The following is a 19,433-nucleotide window of genomic DNA, read 5'->3' as shown; positions in this document are numbered from 1 at the left end:
AGTCTTGGCCATATATAAAAGAAGAAGAAGAAGGATCTATATCAGCTTACATAAATACTTTTTTTTTTTTTGCTCAGTTTCAAAATCACCTTGTTTCACCAAATTATGATGCATTAAGGAGAAGCGTAGTGAAAGAAAAGAAGAACAAGAGAGAAAAAGAAAAAGAAAAAAACGAACAAGTGGATTATCAGGTTGGTTGCTCTTATGCTGAACCAATGTGACTTGATTTTACGAATGATTTTAGACATAAAGGGGATTTTTTTATCGCTTAGTATTTTGGTTGCATAAACATAGTCAGGTACAAAAAGAGGCTAATTCTTTGTACTTGGTCAACTAGAGCTTTCAAGTGTATGTATGAGAGCCATCGCTCAATAATAAGTAAGAACTTACATATTGTCAAAAAAAGAAAAAGAAAGAAATCATAGGAACACATGGCTCCTTAATATAAGGTAACATCAGAATACAACTAGTTCTTGCAAACAACTCAAGCCGCAGCACTCATATCTATTCTATCTTTTACTATATACTCTAACCCAATGGTATGAGATTAACGGATTCTATTATTGTCTTTGTATAAACACAGGTCGAATAAACTGCTTTGTTTATCATTCAAATAATAGCCAATGGTAACAAAGCATTAAAATAAAAAAGTAAGAGAGACAGGTGAACAGCTTGTTATATTGAATGAATCAAGCAAAGACTATTTTGTTAAACACTTGATCTGCTCTAAAAAAAATGATTATTTTTGCACAAATGCAATAAGCTTTATACTATATCGATTCTTTCCATTTTATTCTACAAGACTCTTTCTTGACACAAACAACTTACTCAATTATCTTTAGCTTGCATACATTTAATAAACCATAGGTTTTTTTTGTGTAATAAACAACAACGACAAGAATTTAGTCAACTCATGGAAATTTCTTCTTTGATTTTCTGTATAGCACGCTTATAAAACTGATATTTTTCTGGTGTGGACGTTGGAAAAGACCGAATGTTTCCCAAGTCTCTATTGTTTAGTATACGCATGAACAAACTACTTTTAGTTTTCTTTGTTGCCAAGTAGAATAGAAGACAGAGTTCGTTATTATGTTGAGTAGCTAATTCAATAAGTCATGAATCATTGTCTCTACATAGACAAAGATCAAAGGTTCTCCAATCATCCATTTGAACAACAACGGTTTTGAAAGGCACTTTGTAGATAATAAAACAAAATTATTTGTATGCATTTGCATCTCTAGAAAGCAAAAAAAGGTATGACTTTATGATTCAATGGAATGTCCTTGTTTCTATTCGTTAACATAGCTATTTACCCCTTCAGTGTTCCTTAATGTGGTAAAAAAAGATCATTTATTTATACAATTTTTTTCTTTTTTTTTTTTTTTTTTTTTTGTAAATGGAAAAGGAAGTAAAAGCAAAACAATGGATATAGATAAACAATTAATATATACAATTGAAAAAGAAGAGAAAAAAGATATTGCGAAATAGAAAAAAAAAAAAAGAGAGAGGAAACTATGAATTGTATGTGTGTGTATGTGTGTGCTTGTATGTTGGTATGTGTACAAAAAAAATAAAACTTAAAAAGGAGGAAATGCACTGGTGTTTATTGCACTGGGCGCCGAGTGTTGGGAGTAGCAACGGTTAATCTTCTTGTGGTGGTGATATTTTTTCTTGATGAAGAGAGAGCACGAGCAGCAGGAGCCAATGAGGAGGAGCGAATTTGATTTGATGATCTTGGGTTGGATCGAAGGGGTGATTCAGGAACAACTGATTTACGTTGCCTAGAAGCGATGATGGGTTTTTTAGTAGAAGGAGGAACATGAGCAGTAGCAACAAGTGTAGTGGATTTTTTGGACGTGGTGGAAGATGTGGGTGATTGTCTCTTGACAGAATTGCGTTTTACAGACAATTCTAATTCAGTAACTCTAGATAATAAAGACGATGTTGGAGGTTTAGTCGATCCATAGATAGATTCAAGTCTTTTCATGTTTTCTTCGGCTTCTTGCCGTTTTTTGGTTTCTTCTTTGAGCAATGATTCTAACTTGGCCATACGATCATGAGATTTTTGTCGTTGAACATTGAGTGAATGATGAAGCATTTGAACAAGTTGTACCATGCCGGCAATTGGTGTGCGTTGCCCAGTGGTGGCCATCACTGTCTGACCAATTTGGTTCTCTAGTACGGCTGGAGATGATTTGTTTTGATATTCCTTCCAAATCATTTGAATCTTGGAAGCTGCTTCAGTCGCTTGTTTGTTTTCTTCTTCAATTCCTATATCAACATCGTTCGTTTTGAAATCTTGTTGTCTCAGTGATGATAGTAATCGTCTAGGCACATAATGTTTGCGACAAGTATCGTCAGGTGCAAGAAGGGATGCATTTGAGAGAATACTGTTGGCCCATCTTTTGCCAGCTTCACTCTTGAACTGAATCTTGTTACTGTTTTGACTGGTAGAAGGTGAAGGTTTTTTGACAACAAGGTGTTGATACTTTTTGTCAGCCGTCAAGAGTGATTTGGAATGGCGTTCTACATCGTTGATCCAATCAATCACAGCGCGATCTTTATCTGACTTTCTAGACATGGTTCTGTTTTCTTTCTTGGTGAACCATTCGTTCAGGGCAAGTTGGTCAGGTTGTCGCATTTCTGCAGAGGTGTTGATTGTTTGATAAGAAGGGGCAGGTGTAACTTCGGTAGAGACAATAGAGTCAGGGGCTGATGGCGCCAGGTGATCTTGTAAGACAGAAATACGACGACGTTCAGCTGTAGAATTTGCTAATTTCTTGAGGAATCTTGACCTGGGAGGAAATTCGTAATTTTCTTGTTCTGGAGTTAATGTTTGTGGTACGATGATTTCTTGACTACCATCAGGGTATCTTTTAATGACAGCCTATATTATGCGGAAAAAATATATATATATAAAAGGGGAAGAGAGAAAAGTGACAATGAGAGAGAAAAAAAGAAAAAAAAGAAATGATTAATAATGAGTATAACAAAAGAATAAAAAAAGAAACGTGAAAACTGGGATTTGAAACACATTGGCTATTATCTTTGTTTAATTTCTATCCTCTCCCCCCCCCCTCTCCTTTTTTCCAAACGCTTCGTCTTTCTATCAATTTACTTTTTAAAAAAAAGTGCCTCTTGTCACACCAGTCGTCCAAATTAAGTATTCATAAACATTTTTACAAATCGAGAGAGAAGTTTTCAATGCAAAAAAAAAGAGAGAAGAAAAGCAAAGATAATAACCCAATGATGTTTCCTAGAATATAGTATATATATATATATAAATATAAAAAAAAGAAAATGGCGCACCTTCTTCCGGTCTCCCCATATCATTTGTGACCGGGGTTCGCGTCTACGTTGTAGCACTTGTGCCATTGCCTTTGCTGCTCTAGCTGCTATTCTCTTTTGTTGCTCTTCTTTTTGCTCCTCTTCTGCTGATGTTGATAATGCGATAGGGTCCGTGCGTGTCTGTAGTAGTGGCCGTGCTCTACTCTCCTTCTTTTTTTCATTTTTAACCAGTTCATGCATTTAATAAACTGGGATTTTGTTTTTATTTTCTGTTCAATGAAAAAAATTCAGAGGAACCTGATTTTTTTTTGAGTGTATAAGAGTCTCGCTTAAAAAAACATGTATAAAATTACAAAAAAAAAAATATAATTACAAGAAAAAAAAAAAAAAGAAAAAGGAATATGTATATGGAAAGAAACCAGAAAAAAAAAGATATATATATATATACAATATTTTTTATAGAAAAAGAAAGAAAAGAGGGAAAGAAAAAAAGTGAAAGCAAGAAAAAGAAAAGAAGAAGAGAAAAAAAATACCATGTAACGAAAACTAAACTTTTTTTGTTGACAATCCATGCGGAAAAAGTAATTCAAGAACTGTTACACTGTTAAAAATAAAAAAAAGTAAAAAAAAAAAAAAAAAGAAAAAAGGATTCACATGAGCATATTATTTATTCAAAGGTTACCATCATCATATGTTTAATCATGCATCTTTTGAGGGGTTAAAGGTGGTGGTAATACGGCACTATTATCTTATTAGTCAAAAAATAATATTATTTTTATATACAAATATTATTACCCTGCATTATTTACAGTCGTATCATTATTGCTTATGGCAGTAGATGGTGCCTGATTTGTATCAGCAAAGGGGTCAAATGGGTCATCACTAAAGTAATTTTTTTGTAAAAGATCAGTCGATAATAGTATGTGCGACTTACTTGACTAACTTGAAGGGGTTGTGCGAGTGATGAGTAGTAGCCGTAGCAATAGAAGCAGAAGCAGCAGCAGCGGCAGCAGGCGGAGATGAGGAAGAGGAGGAAGAAAAAGGTTCCTCCTAAGAAAACGAATAAGGTAAGCCGAAAACAACATGCATTTACTTACATGACGAGTGCTACGATTGTGCAGTGTTTGAGAATGAATTGTTGCTTCATTGACAGCATGTTGTTCAAGCATTTCATCATATGTTTTGAAGCAACTCAACAGCTCGTTGTTGGCATTGATCAGGGCAGCTTAAAAACGAAATGAAATAGAAAATATATAAATTAATGTGTAACATCCTCCCTTTTTTTTTACAACTTACAAATCATTTCCGAATCATTACACGTCTCCAAATGAGAACCTAAAATATGTTGTGCTTTTTTACACTTGGCATAGAATTCCTAAGGCTGTTTAGTACGCACTCATAAGAAAACAAGACATACTTGGATCAGCTCATTTTGTGAAATATCTTGTTTTGTTGGGTCGGTGAAGGATAAAGTTTGGAAAAATAACTGCGCACTATTCTTTGCCACCTCAATATCGTTCTTCACGTCAGCAGGCTAAATAAAGTATCAGTCTTTGTGTATGTGTAATTCTTATCCGTTACTTGTCTTGGCACTGTCGATGGTTGGTTTCGAGCAACTTGTTGTCTTTTGTTAGGTAATACGCTGCCTTGAGTCATTACATCATATGCTCTTCTAATAGCTCCAAATTGAGGATCTCCTCCTACTTGACCCACCCAACTTTCTAAACATTGTGCAAGTTTGCCACTCACTCTATCATCCACTGTCTGCTGTATATCAACACAAGCCACTTCCTTATTTTCTATCTGTATCTTTACCTTATTGGAAGCTAAACTAACAAGATCTTCACCAAATGATTTGGCAGCTAACTGTGGTTGAAACTTTGCTGTACAGTTCTCAGCCAAAGAATTTAAAATCTAAAAAAAAAATTCATGCAAAACATAAACACGTATGGTCTCCTTCTTTTTCTTTCTGTTTGTTTTCTTTGAATTACTTACTTCTAGTGCTAATACTTGAGTTTTTGATTCATTAGACATCATTTTCTTTTGTAATAATTTTCTTGCTTCTTTGGCGCCCAAGTCTGTAGAGTTGACAGCGTCACAGATTTGAAATACAAGTGCCCAATCAAGTTCAGTTACTGAAGGGTTTGTTGCTTTCTCAATATTTGACGTGATATCTGTAGGTACAATTTTTTTAGAAAACAAAGGCATGTTGTGAAAAGAAAAGAAAAGAAAGAAAAAAGTAGGAGTTTTAACAATTCACAAGTTTTTATGCCATGATAACAATGAGTTTAGGTAGGGTGTTTCTGTGAAACAATAGCTAGTATGTCTTCTTTTGTTCTTTCTAAACAAGGTTGACTGTCTGAAAGATCAAGTAAGTGAAGCCATTTATCAAGTACACTACAGTCATTGGAGTCTGAATCAAAGCAGAAACTACACGATTGGCTACATGTTACCAGTCTATCTAGATTGAGCTGAATTTTGGCAATCCATTCTTTTCTTTCTTGACTTGTTTCGGTATACAGCATGGGCGAACGCTCGGAACGTGTTGATTCTAAACGAAAACCATACATGGTGGGTGTTTGGTATGCTTTGACATATTGAAAATGTCTTAGTTCAATAATGCCTTTGGGAGACTTGTCTTTCTAGATCATTTATCAATACGAAGCCATATATATATATATATATATTTACACTTGCCATGTCTTTATAATATAAAAGTTCATCTTCTAAAAGCACAAAGTATCTCAGCTTATGACATTGATGAATCATGCTCAACAGACAGCCTTTGTAAAGCCAACCAGAAAATACAGTATTTTCTTTCATATGAAACAGAATAAAGAACAAGTGACATTTAGTCTTCATTTGTTCACTCTTTTTTGTTCTTTGGGAGCAAAAATTTTTCGAAAAATTTTTGATATTTATTTAAGCGTAATAGCTTGGGGAAATAAGCATGTCACTCATAATAGCTAACTGATCTTCATCAAACTTAAGCATATCTTCATGCCATGTATCAGTATGGGTTCTTCTAAAATCAGAAAAGGTCTTTCGAATAGTAGCCTACATTTATCGATGAGTATAAATAATAAACTAAGAATGTACTTGCCTGAATTTCTGCAGCGGGATCGGAGATACATTCAGCTAATTGGCATAAAATGGCAGGCATCCATTCAGGCACTTCATAAGGAAATGCATTGACCAAACATGAAATACCAAGCACACCTGCATGCTTCTGTAACACTGCGTCTGAAAACCCTTCTGGCTCAATGTTTTTACCGTTCTTGTCACGTTGTCTTCTGGGCAACTTGATTTGAATCTTGGCTGTAAATTGCGTCAACAGGGATTGAATCGCGTCTCGTTGCGAACAACGGACAAGACCACCTAATGTCACTGATGCCAATTGACGTACTTCAATCTGTGAATCCAACAACATTTGACCAATGACTTTCATGATACGCAGCAGTTGATCACTGTCTAACAGGAATAGGTTCTTGAAAAAGAAAATCTGAAGTACAGGTAAGGCGCGAATACGGATATGCCAGTTGGTTGATGTGGTCAAGATAGTCAAGAATTGATCCACCATCATGTGTAGCATAGAAGGAGGATAGTCAACACGAGCAATGAGACTAAGTACCTTGGTAGCCATCTTTTGTAAATCTTGATCATCATTGACTTCCTGCATAGCAAATAACTTGGGTAACACAGGTGCAATGTAAGGCAAAGTACCAGACACTCCCCAGAAATTAAGTGATTCATGTAGCCAACATAAAACTATATATAAAGTGTGAGTAGACGTCATTCAGCCACTGTTACTTACTCGTCTTGCTTGCATGTGCATAATCACTGGTTGCATTCTTGACATCACTTGTTACCATTTGAAGGAACCATTCATCTAAACGGGCCAGCATCACATCCATTCTTTCCTTTTGCGTCGCTGTAAGTGTGGTAGGCACATTACCCACACCATCAGAAGCTGCATTGGCTTGTAATAAATGTGATACAGAAGAATAAGAAGGAATCCATTCTAACTGTAACAATTCGTTCATGTTTACACCAATCACTTCACGTACTTGCTTGTAAGGATGTTGAATGTTGTCCAGATATGTAGGCAAAAGACGAGCATTCAAAGGTTCAAATCGCCATTGAAGAGAAGACGTCAAAGAACGGACCAACAGCAATTTACGAGATTCGTTAAAGGCCGCGTCTGAAGTAGGATCTAATTCACCCGACAAGATCAAATCGATTAAGGGTTGGATGCGACGAGGATCACGGCGAGAAGAACAGAAGCGTACAAAAGATTCCCAATAAGTCAAAGAATCAGGTGTAATGTTACTAAATACACTCGTCAGCAAGGGTATTAACCATGTCCAGACAGAAGCTAATTTCGCCAAGTTCCAGTGCTTTGTGCCTCGAATTAAGCCACCTAGCATTTCTGCTGCTGCTCTCTGAGCACTCTTTTGGTCTGTAGCATCACAAAGTTTTTGGATGTGTTCCTTGGCTGCTGATAAGGGTGCATCACCGAAGGTTTGGAAGATACTACTGAAGAGACGAGCATTTGAAGAGGAGAAATGATCCTCTTGTTTTTGATTGACTTCCTGAGACATGTAAGAACAGAGCTTTGACCAATACTCATTCGACGTAAATGTCTTTTTGAATTCATCATAAGCTGCTTGAGAGTCAGGCTCAACAGCATCTTGAAACAAAAAGTCCTTGGTATTTACTCTATAGGCTGTATAGGTCTCAGGCCAAACATACCATCCTAACGTCATATCATCGACCAGCAAGCTAGAATCAGCATTGGTTGGTGTCAGTCCTTCGTAAGAAGCCTTCAGAAGCTTCTGTCCTAAACTCGAATCATTTTTATCCACTTCTATTTCTACTTTGAGAGGATTGCGCATCGTTTTAGAGACCAGTATGTCTTGGTTACCAGCAGCAAATGTACGTTGTTTGATGTAAAGTAAAAGCTGTGTCGTTGCGCCTACACCAATACGACGCATGGTAGGCAGTTCTGATAAGGTAGCATTATTAGCAAAAGCAGCCAATCGTTGAGAGGGCTTTGCATCGACTCGCAAGAACACTTCAATAAAATTAGCAGCCATAGTAGCAAATCGCCAATGCACACGAGAATCAAGCAAGAAGTCTAGCAAGCTATCCATTAAACGATAATAAGCATCCATATTACTTGATAATCTAGACTCAATTTTAGCTTCAATCACACTTGTTTTGTGGTCGAAATTAGGATCTTGCGCTGTAGACGGTGATATACCCTTGATCAACGTATCCAAGTTTCCTGTCACAATCACATGGAAGGACGATGCGTTATAATGAGAGATATAATCCAAAAACACTTTGCGAATTAGTTCTTGAATTGTCAGTTTATCTTGGTGCTGAGCATTGCAGATAGCCATGATAAAATCAGGAATAAACTTCCAATTCCTTAGGCATGGCATCAAAATAGACTTGTGAGTAAACAGATAAAGAGCGCCCTTCATACGATCTGCAGGTGTAGAGGGCTGTAACGCTTCCAACAAGACAGGGACAATCAAGCTCTTTGAATCGCGGAAACAACGAGCAGTAGTAGATAAGGCTACTTGGCTTACTTTTCTGATTTCGGCATAAGAACCTAAAGACATCTCCACGAGTCCCATCAAAATAGCATCATGCAAATGGGTTCGTGTGCGTCCTTGCGTGTTTTGACGTAGTCTGAGCAAATGATGATTATAAGCGCGACGAATCAACAGGTTACGAGGATATCTCTTTTTGCAGAGAGGCGTCTTTCCAATGTTTTTGGCATAGCTATAGCCACTTTTACTACGGTCAAACTGCGCTCTTTCAACACCTCGTTCAGCCAAGAATGTACGGGCAATTTTGATCAAAATCTTGACGCTTTCAACATCATCTTCACGCTTTGTTTTAAAGTAGTCCAGTAATTGATGTATCAATTCACCTATGGATCGACGTATAGACCGAGCTTGTTCAGTGCGAGGATCAGAAGGATCAGTAAAAGCATAGCCTACTTGTAGTTTCTGATTCAGGACAAAGAATTCATCATCGTTGTCTTGATCCAACATGACTGTATCTTCCTCCACTACAATACCATCGTCAGCTACCATTACTGTGCTTCCCATCAAACAATTTCTAACAACAGCCAGATGTCGACAGAATTCATTGCTTACATCATGACTGTTGCCTGTATCATGTTCCATAAGTTCCTTTAAACGGTCCATAGACGGTCGCAAGAACTCTGCCAAAAACGCTAATGCAAAATCCTTTTCTTCTTCTGAAGGTTTATGCCATTGAATCTCTAGATTGGCAGGATCGCCCGGTTGACCCCATACTTTATGTGCATTCGCTTCCATAAATGCTTTGTCTTGCCACTGTGAGGGATTCAAACTCTTGAATTCTTGAGGGTAAATGTTGAGCATAGTGTTCAAGATACTACGGACTAATTTGCCTGTCCACATAATACCACGGCGACTACGGCATTTTTGAATCATGGCATGGGTAATTTGAACAATGTCTTGTTTATAGACCAAAAATTCAGGACCTAAATTAGACACCACTGAAAACAAGATGTTTTGATACCAATGGAAAGTACTGTCAGACTGAATCAAGTTGGATGCAGCAGCATGAGCTACTGTAGATGCTGCACCGTGCTCAAGTTCCATCTGAATATGTGTGATACAGAGAGGAATAAACACTTTAGCTGCCTTGGCAGGGTTGGCAGACGTAACAGCATCACATAATAAACCCACCGCACGGACGGCATTGGGCAACACACGGTCTGTCACAAATTCCACTACCAGTCTCAGGGCTAAATCATACAGCGCATCTGACAGTTGACCAAAGATAACATCGCATGTGTGCAGCAACATTTGTGTTAAGCCAGTTTCCATAGTGGATCCATTGCTTTGTTTCTTTCTGTTCTCTTGAGGCAGGTTTTCAAAGATAGTAAACACACGACGCATAAACTTGGCTAGCCATTCTTCAAATTCGCCTGTGGTTGCTTTTGTAAGGTAATCTTCTGTCTCTCTGGACAGTTCAGCATGAGGGTCATCAAGATAGTCTTCTGTAGGGTAATAGCCGTCTTGGTGCTGTGTCATGTCACGGATAGGAATAGACATCAATGCCGTAGAGATAAACATCAGGGAAGCAATGGTCTTGATGGGGTCATTCATATCGATGCCCGGTATAGCGAGCTGTAATAAAGGCAGCAAATGCTTACCGCCTGCTGAATAATGGTCTCGAGAGAACAAAGGTAAGGCAATATCAGCCAAAATAGATAAAGCACTGGACGTACGGTGAGTTTCTGTCAATGTCTCGAGTGAAGGATAGATACGCTCCAGCAGACCAGGAAAGACCAAGGCAGGTTCAAGCCATGCCAAGTATTTTAATGTAGATTGACTGGCACCCACAGTATATTGATCCTTGCCAAACATACTTAGATAAGTGACAGGTCTTAATATCAACACGAATTCTTTGCGCAGTGCTAATGTCAAACGACGATGGTGTGGTACTTTACAGTCTTCTTCTTGTTCTTCTCTCCAACGCTTCAGGAACTCATAAGCCAAATGACGTGCAAAGGCAGTCAATAAATAAGACCAAGGACCATGGTTGGAAGGGTGATAGTATAGTTCTGTTGCCTGAATCATGTCTGATAAAAGGGATAGACTATAGCTTGTCTCTTTGTTTTCATCAGGCATGATAGTATAGACGATAAAACGAGCCAAGGATTTGAATTTTTCCTAGCAATATCTTATCAGCCTCATGTTTTGCCTTCCCCTCTCTCCCTCGCTCCATAGATGCTTCAACTTACTGGCTTTTTTCTAAGTAACAAAGCACTTCCTGCTTTTGTGTCTACCCGAATACCTTGAGATCCATACCCTGTCGTGGACCCACCTCCACCTCCACCTGCTGATGTACTGCCATCACTACGACTGCCAACCGGTAAATTCATCATCCTCAAACCAGCCGTGAATACCATTTTTACCTGTTGCTTTGTGAATAATCCAATCTGGTCGCCTTGATCCAGGTTGTGCTCAGCAATACGACTGAAAAGGTAAGCAAACTGTGTGTCAAAAGTAGGTGAATAGGTAAACATGGACCATAATGAAAACATGGTAGGCAAAAATTCTTGTATGGTATTATCATTGTACTGAACAGGTAAAAATAGAATCAAGTAACCTTGTGCTCGAATGACTTCAGCAGGTGAATGTGTGGTGAATTTGGGTAGGAATTCAGTTAGGATTTCCGTAGCAGCATTGGATGAGAAAAATCGTCTGGCATATCCTGTCAATCGCAGCACTCCTCCCATCATTCGACTGCGGTATAAGATTTAGCTAGCTATCTCTACATATACACATATACATACGATTCAATAAACAAGGAACGATGTCTTGACTTTGGAAACAACGTCTTTTCCAATATTTGGTAGAGTGGACGCCAGTCAAGTTGCAAATCCTCAACATCCAATCTCTTTTTCTTTCTATCGTATTTCATGAATTCGCATATTCTCTTTTGTCTCTCATTTTACCTGATTAAGCGGGAGCAAGTATTGGCCCAGAGTTCGACCAAGACTGGATCCATGCCTGGCATCACTGACATTTCAAACAAGAGTTTGGCAAGGTTGGCTCTAACATCTCGAGGTACTGCGTGTTTCATATCCAGATAGCTATAGATGATATAAGCAATCAATATGTTAGACAGTCAAAACATGTACCATGTTAATTGTTTAACTGATATCAAAGCGCCATGGTGAAAGTCTTTTGCTTTGATGCTAATAGACAAGTTGGTACAAATGTCATTTAACCAAGTTTCTGCTTCTTTGTCAAGTAAATGAGCATAAGGTAGGCTTTGAGCATAATGCATGGTGTGATCATTATCATCGTTTATAACAGACAATGGTATCATTGTCATTGGATGAAGAAAAAAGAAAAAGAAAGAAAAAGAGGCTATTTTATATCAGGCGGGGTTTTCTTTGCCTGCCTTTAGATAAATAAAGAGCGATTCCATGACGCGTCCTTCCGTTCATAGGCCAATCGTTTTTAATCAAAATTCAAATAGCTTAATTCATGAGGCATAAAAGGATCCTTGCCCCACTGGATATTTTGTAATAACATAGTAGACTGAAGCTTCTGGTCTGCTTCTGCTGGGTCAATCTGATAATAACTCAATATGTCTCTTTTCTCTAATTCGCTTGTTTTGGGTGACTCATAGGCCTCATCGTATGTGGGTATAGGGGGTAAATGGTTAAATACCTATATACGACCATTAGCTATCATTCGTACAATTGACTTACTTGTCTAGCCAGTTTATAGTTGAATGTCTCTTGAGGCTTATATTTTGAGTCCAAATGAGCCAATAAGGTTTCTATGTTACCATGGTCTTGTATTGCTTTTAATGCACGTATGGGGCCAATACCTCGTATAGTACCTGAAAAATCAGTACCACACAAAATGCAGAAATCAACAAAGGATTCTCGAGTCAATCCGAGTTCTTTTCTTGCCAAGATAGGATCAATGGAAAGAATAGGTCTTGCTCTAGAGAAAAAATAGCGTAAAATAGGTGCATCTCCAAACACAAGTGTATCCAAATCTATCCTATATGAGTATTCGCTAAACAAGACGCTGTTTTACCTTCTGATACAGTGGCAGTAGTTCTTTTTGATTTTGATAAATGAGCACACATGGCTTCTGCTTCGTGACTATCACACGTAAGGCAAACATAGCCCATTGTCTTAAGAAATGCTTGACATTCGTCTCTTGTCAGTTGTGTGATGCGGTAAGACCTTTTCTCTACCAAGACATGAATTGGGTAGTTTTCTCTTTCTTTATCTTACCTAAAGAATGAAGCATGGCTTGGTTGTCCTTTTTCAATTGTTGTAATGCCGGTTTGATTCCCTTAAAACGATGGATAACCATGTCTGCCATGACATCTCTTTCCCTGTTGGCTAGATCTCTTACTGTTTTTGTGTATTTGTCTGTATTTTCAGCAATAATGATAGCCACTTTTAATTCTTGAGCAATTTGAGCTAATTTGGCCTCAATTTCATGCTGTTTCTGATCTGAAATATGCGACATAGGATATTCGTCTATATCTTCTAATGCCTCGCCCAATTCACTCAAGATAGACATGGTACTCTGCCTAGACAAGTCTGTTTGATGATAAGCATCCGAAACTTCCATCCAATTGCCCAGACGTATCGACTGTTCTTTTTCAAACAAGAGTGAATGCTTGACCTTATGTCGAGTACGTTCACGCTTTGCATTTTCAAAGTCTTTGGCTTCTAATCGTCGAGGCCCATCAAATACAAAGATGGGCTTGATTTTGTTTAAATCACAGAAGCGTGCAAGTTGATAAAATCCATAGATATGCCGATGTGGATGTGTTTCGTCACCATAGACAAACTTATTTAAATGACAACTAGCATCAATAGCAATCGTTTGTGTTGCTAATACATTACAGCTTATAGAACGAACAGCATTAGGTGCATATCGCGATAAAATGCCAGTTAAACCATGAACACCCATACGCAGTAAAAGAAAAATAAAAATAAAAATAAAATTTTCTGTGACATTTTATTAGACAAGAGAATCTCTTTCCTTATTTGTCCAATCGAATTCATAACGACTTTTGGGTGCTTCGTAAGTCTGCAAAGCATGAATGAATTCCTTGGTTGTATCACAAACAACAAAAATATTCGCATTCTTGGGTTGAATAAAGTTTTCTATGCCTGAATGAGTCTCTCTATCATCTTTCTTTTCTTTTCTTTTCTTTTACCTATCACACACATATTGACCCAGTCAACAAATAGTTTAAAGTAACTCTTGGTGTTGAGTAAAATAATTGGCTTGGAATGAATATTGAGTTGCGACCATGTAATCATTTCCAACATTTCTTCCATTGTACCGAAACCACCAGGTAAAACGACAAAGGCATCACTTTCTTCTGCCATGCGCTTCTTACGTGTATGCATATCGGGCACAATGATAGTTTCTGAAAGTTGTTTACTGCCGTGCTTGAAAAGAGGCTCAGGAACAATACCAATCGTCTTGCCTCCATGATCAAGGGTAGCTTTGGCAACAGCACCCATGATACCTATAGAGCCACCGCCTTATTGTTTGTTAGTATATGTTGATTTGTGCTGTTGTCTTACCATACACAAGTCGGATACCATTCTCTGCTAATAATTTTCCAATTTCTATTTTATAGAAATGAATAAACTATATCTGTTTCTGTCTTATTTGAACCTTTAGCTTCTTGTTCGTAAATGGAATCAGATCCACTACCACTGCCACAAAATACGCAGACACTTTTGATCTTGTTTGGACCTTGGACAGCACTTGAACTCATTATTAAGAAAAAGAAGAAAAAAAAAAGGTAGAAAGATCATTTTTTTTTATTTCTTTCCGCTCATGACTAACTGTGAACACATATTGTGCTACCCTATAAAATAGATATAAATCAACATGATGAAAATATTCTCTCAAAATGACAGCATTCTATATCATATCAATAAGTTTTAGTATGCGTAAATCATTCCTTTCTTTTTCAATAAGACATACAAGTTCTTTATTTTGTTAAAACACTGTTCTATGGGTACTTTAGAAAATAAAGATTATTCGCATAAATATGTTGGGTTTTAGAGAGCAACTAGTATCAGCTTTATATTGTGAGCAACATCAAAACATCATCATATGTAGACACGTATACAGCATGGCTGATATAAAAAGTATCTCAACTCTTTTCCAGTCGCACCAAAAACCGGGCTTTTTTAGTAACTTCCCTGGTCTTTTGGTCAAGACTGCATGAAGAAGCAGCTATGTTGCTTTGGTGTATTAATAAAAGTTTAAGATTCTTTCTGAGTGTATTGATATAAAGAACACAATAACTTTACCACTGAAATTCCGAGAAAATTTTGCAGAAATGTTTATGAGGTTCTTAGGTCATATCTCATCATTTTCATAGTACAATTGGCAAACACTCACCAAAAACTAGAGCCTCTTACACACATTTTGAGTATTTAAGCTTGTTGATAGCTCTATTTTTTGTCTTGTAGCATCAAATAAAAGATCCAAATTCGTCAAGCGAGATTTTTTCATCTTTTGGTCGAAAGATTATTTTGACCATTTTTCGCAAGTCGCTTTTTTTTTTGTTGGTCCAAATCACTTCTAAAGGTGTCCTGTATGTTATCAAATACTGTTTGTAGGCAACCAGAGCATTTAAGCGTACTACCTTTGTGCACATAATTTCTGATAATCAAGGTAAAAAAGTTTGATGCCCTTTGCATGATTCAATGAAACCAATGGCGCGTGTAGGCAAACATGATTGCTCTTTATGAAGACGCACAGATTGTTTCTCATTCTCTTTGAAATGAGTAAGCCAGAGCAATCCATATAAGCAGAGGCTATGTTTTAAATAAGCAGCCGAGTATCCTTTATTTGAATCACCCGTTTTCATCAAACTGTGGCCCAGGATAGATCGGTATCTTACAAGTTGTTTGTAACCTTTGATCTAAACCTTGTGTTGTTCATAGACCAAAAACGTCGATTCTATTTCTTTGTTCCTGTCTAGATGTATTGCTTCCAGAAGATTCAGTACTTTTGAAAGATTACCGTGCAATGAAAGAAGATACGTAGCTGCCTTTAAGACAAAACGTTATTGTGAGGATTCTTTCTTTCATCATGGCAAATATAGGACAAGTTCAAGCAGACTATGTTTGTTTATTGAAACGACTGCCTTCCAAAAATAACACTCCATCAAAAAAAAAAAAGGAGAGCATCACTATACAATCTGGCTTTTAAATGAGTTGTCCCTGAACCATTCTCCACCAGTTTTTAGTATTCAACATCATGGTAGACCCTTAAATATACATATATAAAAAAGCTATAAAGATGCTAGTGTCACCATTTATCATACCCTTTTTTAAAAAATACCATAACAATCCCTTTTCTTTGCCACATGTCGCACAGAAATGAAAAATCAGACCATTCTGTCAAGACTTGAATGTTGACTTTTTAAACCATGCATTCTACTTTTTAGGTAAAATCCCTCCTTTTTTTTATTATTCATTCTTAAAGAAGTATCTTATTTAAACTTGCATATTTCAACAAGAAAAAGTAACATTTTCTTGCTCCTATTTTTTATGGAGCAAAAAAAAAAAAAATAACAGAAAAGAAAAGAAAAAAAAAGCTTATATTTTTTTTTTTGAGCAACAGAACATGATGGCCAAAAAAGGGAATTTTCGTTGCTGAATAATATAGTGATGCACACTTAGAAAACCATAACAAACATCATTTACTATCATAAAGTTTCCCCGATATATAAAAATACAAACCTTTTTTTTCTACCTTTTTTTTTTTCTTCTTTCCCTTTTATATATACACAAGCATGGTCTCGTCTACACAACCTTCACCTAGGATAGATGTGTCCACTTCATTTATGGAATCCTTTGGGCATATTTGTTCTGTTGAACAAATGGAACTCTGTCAAAAGCTAGGCATATTATCTAAATCAGAACAACAACAAGCTTATAAAATAGCCAAGGCATGGATGGGCCAAATCCCTATCGACCCAAACGACTTGGACCACTTGACAGAATGGATTCTCATGCTTCGGGATCGATATTCAGCGCAACTCGAATCTCAATGCATACGTCAACACACCAATGATTTAGAACGCATTGGGTATCTGGATGAAGTGCAACGCCTGAGCCAATTGTTGGAAGAATACGGTGGAGTCCATGAAGACTTGACAGATTTGCTACAAGCACTCAGGAAACTAAGTCAGGATTGGAAACATCGTAAAAGGGATGTGGAGAACATTGTCCTGTCCATCTTATCCTCCAACAAAGATGCAGCCCATCGTGTGGTGCGAGTCACTCGATCTCATTTGGCCACGTTGGGACTGGGCATAGCTTCGATTGGTAAATACTATATTGTGTATGAACCCTCTACCACAGGAGAACAACAGAAAGAAATATTGAATCACGTGGCCAAGAATTTCAGTATGGTGTTTGAAGAGAATGCAGCACAAAATCTAGCAAGAATGGCAGGCAGTTATCATCGCATCTTTCAGGAGGAATCAGACATGGATCTGATGGACCGTATTCAGAAACTCAGTAGCCAGGTATTTGTTCAGCGTCCCAAGTCTGTTGTTTTGCCTTATCCTTCCAGTCTGCCTGGACAAGAACAGGACACCCGACGCAATTCGAGTTTTTTAGAACGAAGGAAATCGGTAGTGCTTGTTGAGAATCAACTTACGATGCCTATGGTGTTTAACATGACAATGCCTTTATTTGAACCTGCTGGATGGGATTGGCCTCATATGCTTAAACACAAACAGTCTAATCAGAATTATTGGTGTCATTCAACAACAACAACGCATCATGATGTCTGGTCTACATCGATTGCCCGCTTAGCAGATCATTTTGCCCAAGTAGGACAAGCTTATTATGCCAATATGCATAACAATGCTCGGTTAATGCATTCACATCGATCTCAAATGTTTGAATTTGCTACTCATTCACTAATGAAAACCTACCGTGCGCTTCAATTAGAACAAGGCTGTGCCAATCTAAATCGAGTGCTTACTTTTCTCTATAGACTTCAACAAGAAAACTCAAGAATTTAATACCCCCCTCTCTCTCTTTATTTTTGTAAATAAAAGAATGCACTCAGACGTGTTAATACCTCGACTTGTGTTTCTTTAGGTTGAGACCGTATCAACAAGGGTTGATTTGTATGATGCAGTAGTAATTCAATATGATTGAGTTGAGACAAAAGAGGTTCAAGTGTAAGTCTGTGTTGGTAGATAGCAAGTAATAGCTTGACATCTGGGTATATGGGATCAACAAAATAAGACTGAATGTGACTTGCTCTGACAAGGTCATCTACATATGGATAAGTGGGACATAGCATTCGTATTCTCTACTTGCCTATTTCAAGGGAGGTCAAGAATGCATCAAATAAGCACCAAGGATCTTGCTTATCTAATAATTTAACTTCAATTTGACGATGAATAAGCCCTAAAGAGGTATAGACGCTTTGCATCAGACAATGAAAATCTTGAGGTCTCATTCTGTTTTCAAAAGGACATACAAGTGATCCCAAGCCATACAAGACAATGGCTATGGGCTCACTTAAATCCATGCCTGTTTCTTGTGCAAACAAATTACCCCCTTCATTTAATATCACACTGAATGCATTGTTCATGTCTGTCAGTGGAGGTGCTGGCTTGGTTCTATTTCTTTCGCGTGTCAAGTACTTGATAGCTAAGGATTCACATGATGCCAACAGTGCTTCTACTGTATGTTGTCTTGTATGCTAATAGTCTATCAGTATGTCTTGTTTCGCTCTATTATCTACCTTGGCTATATTGATCAGGGATGGCTTATCTAGTTTCCATTTGGTTTCAAGGGCATCAAGATAGATATCTTGAGCTTCTTGTACTTGTTGATACATACAAAGTAACCGAGCTAAAGCAAGTCGACTGTTGTAAAGATAAAACGTCATGTAAGCAGGTGAGAGTGAAGTGGTAGGATTCAGACACAATAGATCAATCAAGGATCGAAGTGCCCTTGAAGTATATTCAGGTCGTTTATGTTGATAAAGGAACTGTGCTTGTGTCCAATACGTGTTGATAGCCAGTGTTGGATCGTTGGATGTATCAGCCAAATCCAATTGATGCAATGCCTCTATTGACGCATATGAATTCGTATAGGACTTTTTCTCTCTCTATTTTCTTACCTTGGACTTGAGGATGAACAGGTATTGTTTGAGTTGGTTTGTTTGTTGGCTTTGATTTCTTTTCATTCGCGATATGCTTGGCACTCTTGAGATGTTGAACAAAGGTTGTTTGATTATTGAATTTTTTCTTGCAAGGTTTACAATAGGTATCATCAGTCTTGATCAAGGACGATGGTGTTTCTGTTGTCAATTTAGGAAGATCATAAGGCAAGATCTTGTCTAAAGGCTTAAAGACTAGCAATAAAAAATACACTCAGTTCAAGTTCAAAGCTTATTTATTGTTTCTTTTACTATTAAAGATCTGATTATCTAGACTAGCATCATACAATGGCAACATAAGAGAAAAAGAAAGAAAAAAAAAAAAACTCTTTTAGTAAATATTTAACCTCAGCATCAAGCTGA

The 19,433-nt window shown here is 37.3% G+C and overlaps 7 protein-coding genes across 7 annotated transcripts; 1 reads left to right on the top strand and 6 right to left on the bottom strand.

Moving 5' to 3' along the window:
* Positions 1-1,404: 1,404 nt before the first annotated feature.
* B0P05DRAFT_550169 (uncharacterized protein) lies at positions 1,405-3,683 on the bottom strand. Its single transcript, XM_051579214.1, has 2 exons — positions 3,310-3,683; positions 1,405-2,887 (listed from the first exon to the last, which is right to left on the bottom strand). Exons 1-2 carry the CDS (start codon positions 3,526-3,528, stop codon positions 1,604-1,606), a joined length of 1,503 nt encoding a protein of 500 aa, XP_051432771.1. The 5' UTR covers positions 3,529-3,683; the 3' UTR covers positions 1,405-1,603.
* Positions 3,684-3,934: 251 nt separating this feature from the next.
* B0P05DRAFT_550159 (uncharacterized protein) lies at positions 3,935-5,586 on the bottom strand. The gene is made up of 9 exons (XM_051579213.1): positions 5,284-5,586; positions 5,104-5,202; positions 4,870-5,052; positions 4,706-4,822; positions 4,585-4,663; positions 4,386-4,513; positions 4,223-4,338; positions 4,084-4,170; positions 3,935-4,029 (listed from the first exon to the last, which is right to left on the bottom strand). Exons 1-9 carry the CDS (start codon positions 5,494-5,496, stop codon positions 3,984-3,986), a joined length of 1,068 nt encoding a protein of 355 aa, XP_051432770.1. The 5' UTR covers positions 5,497-5,586; the 3' UTR covers positions 3,935-3,983.
* Positions 5,587-6,184: 598 nt separating this feature from the next.
* B0P05DRAFT_550158 (uncharacterized protein) lies at positions 6,185-12,223 on the bottom strand. Its single transcript, XM_051579212.1, has 7 exons — positions 12,005-12,223; positions 11,819-11,956; positions 11,657-11,770; positions 11,102-11,606; positions 7,103-11,030; positions 6,392-7,056; positions 6,185-6,345 (listed from the first exon to the last, which is right to left on the bottom strand). The coding sequence occupies exons 1-7, from the start codon at positions 12,199-12,201 to the stop codon at positions 6,211-6,213; spliced, it is 5,682 nt and encodes a 1,893-aa protein (XP_051432769.1). The 5' UTR covers positions 12,202-12,223; the 3' UTR covers positions 6,185-6,210.
* Positions 12,224-13,815, bottom strand: B0P05DRAFT_550153 (PIN domain-like protein; the record flags this gene model as incomplete). The annotated part of the gene is made up of 3 exons (XM_051579211.1): positions 12,224-12,879; positions 12,921-13,079; positions 13,124-13,815. Coding segments are annotated over 3 exons (1,168 nt in total), but the record flags the coding sequence as incomplete, so codon positions are not given.
* Positions 13,816-13,837: 22 nt separating this feature from the next.
* B0P05DRAFT_550150 (cytokinin riboside 5'-monophosphate phosphoribohydrolase LOG) lies at positions 13,838-14,714 on the bottom strand. The gene is made up of 3 exons (XM_051579210.1): positions 14,441-14,714; positions 14,065-14,397; positions 13,838-14,011 (listed from the first exon to the last, which is right to left on the bottom strand). The coding sequence occupies exons 2-3, from the start codon at positions 14,375-14,377 to the stop codon at positions 13,866-13,868; spliced, it is 459 nt and encodes a 152-aa protein (XP_051432767.1). The 5' UTR covers positions 14,378-14,397; positions 14,441-14,714; the 3' UTR covers positions 13,838-13,865.
* A 1,903-nt stretch (positions 14,715-16,617) lies between these two features.
* On the top strand, positions 16,618-17,924 carry B0P05DRAFT_550140 (uncharacterized protein). The gene has a single exon (XM_051579209.1). The coding sequence runs from the start codon at positions 16,675-16,677 to the stop codon at positions 17,914-17,916; it is 1,242 nt and encodes a 413-aa protein (XP_051432766.1). The 5' UTR covers positions 16,618-16,674; the 3' UTR covers positions 17,917-17,924.
* A 140-nt stretch (positions 17,925-18,064) lies between these two features.
* B0P05DRAFT_183236 (uncharacterized protein) lies at positions 18,065-19,364 on the bottom strand. The gene is made up of 4 exons (XM_051573166.1): positions 19,323-19,364; positions 19,032-19,265; positions 18,651-18,977; positions 18,065-18,608 (listed from the first exon to the last, which is right to left on the bottom strand). The coding sequence occupies exons 2-4, from the start codon at positions 19,182-19,184 to the stop codon at positions 18,213-18,215; spliced, it is 876 nt and encodes a 291-aa protein (XP_051432765.1). The 5' UTR covers positions 19,185-19,265; positions 19,323-19,364; the 3' UTR covers positions 18,065-18,212.
* Between the last annotated feature and the right edge of the window lie 69 nt (positions 19,365-19,433).

The sequence above is a fragment of the Gilbertella persicaria genome, assembly GCF_025201335.1.
Source record: "Gilbertella persicaria strain CBS 190.32 chromosome Unknown B0P05scaffold_32, whole genome shotgun sequence".
Taxonomy (NCBI): Eukaryota; Fungi; Mucoromycota; class Mucoromycetes; order Mucorales; family Choanephoraceae; genus Gilbertella; species Gilbertella persicaria.
Note: the sequence above shows the minus strand (reverse complement) of the source record. Positions and strands in the feature narration are given on the sequence as shown.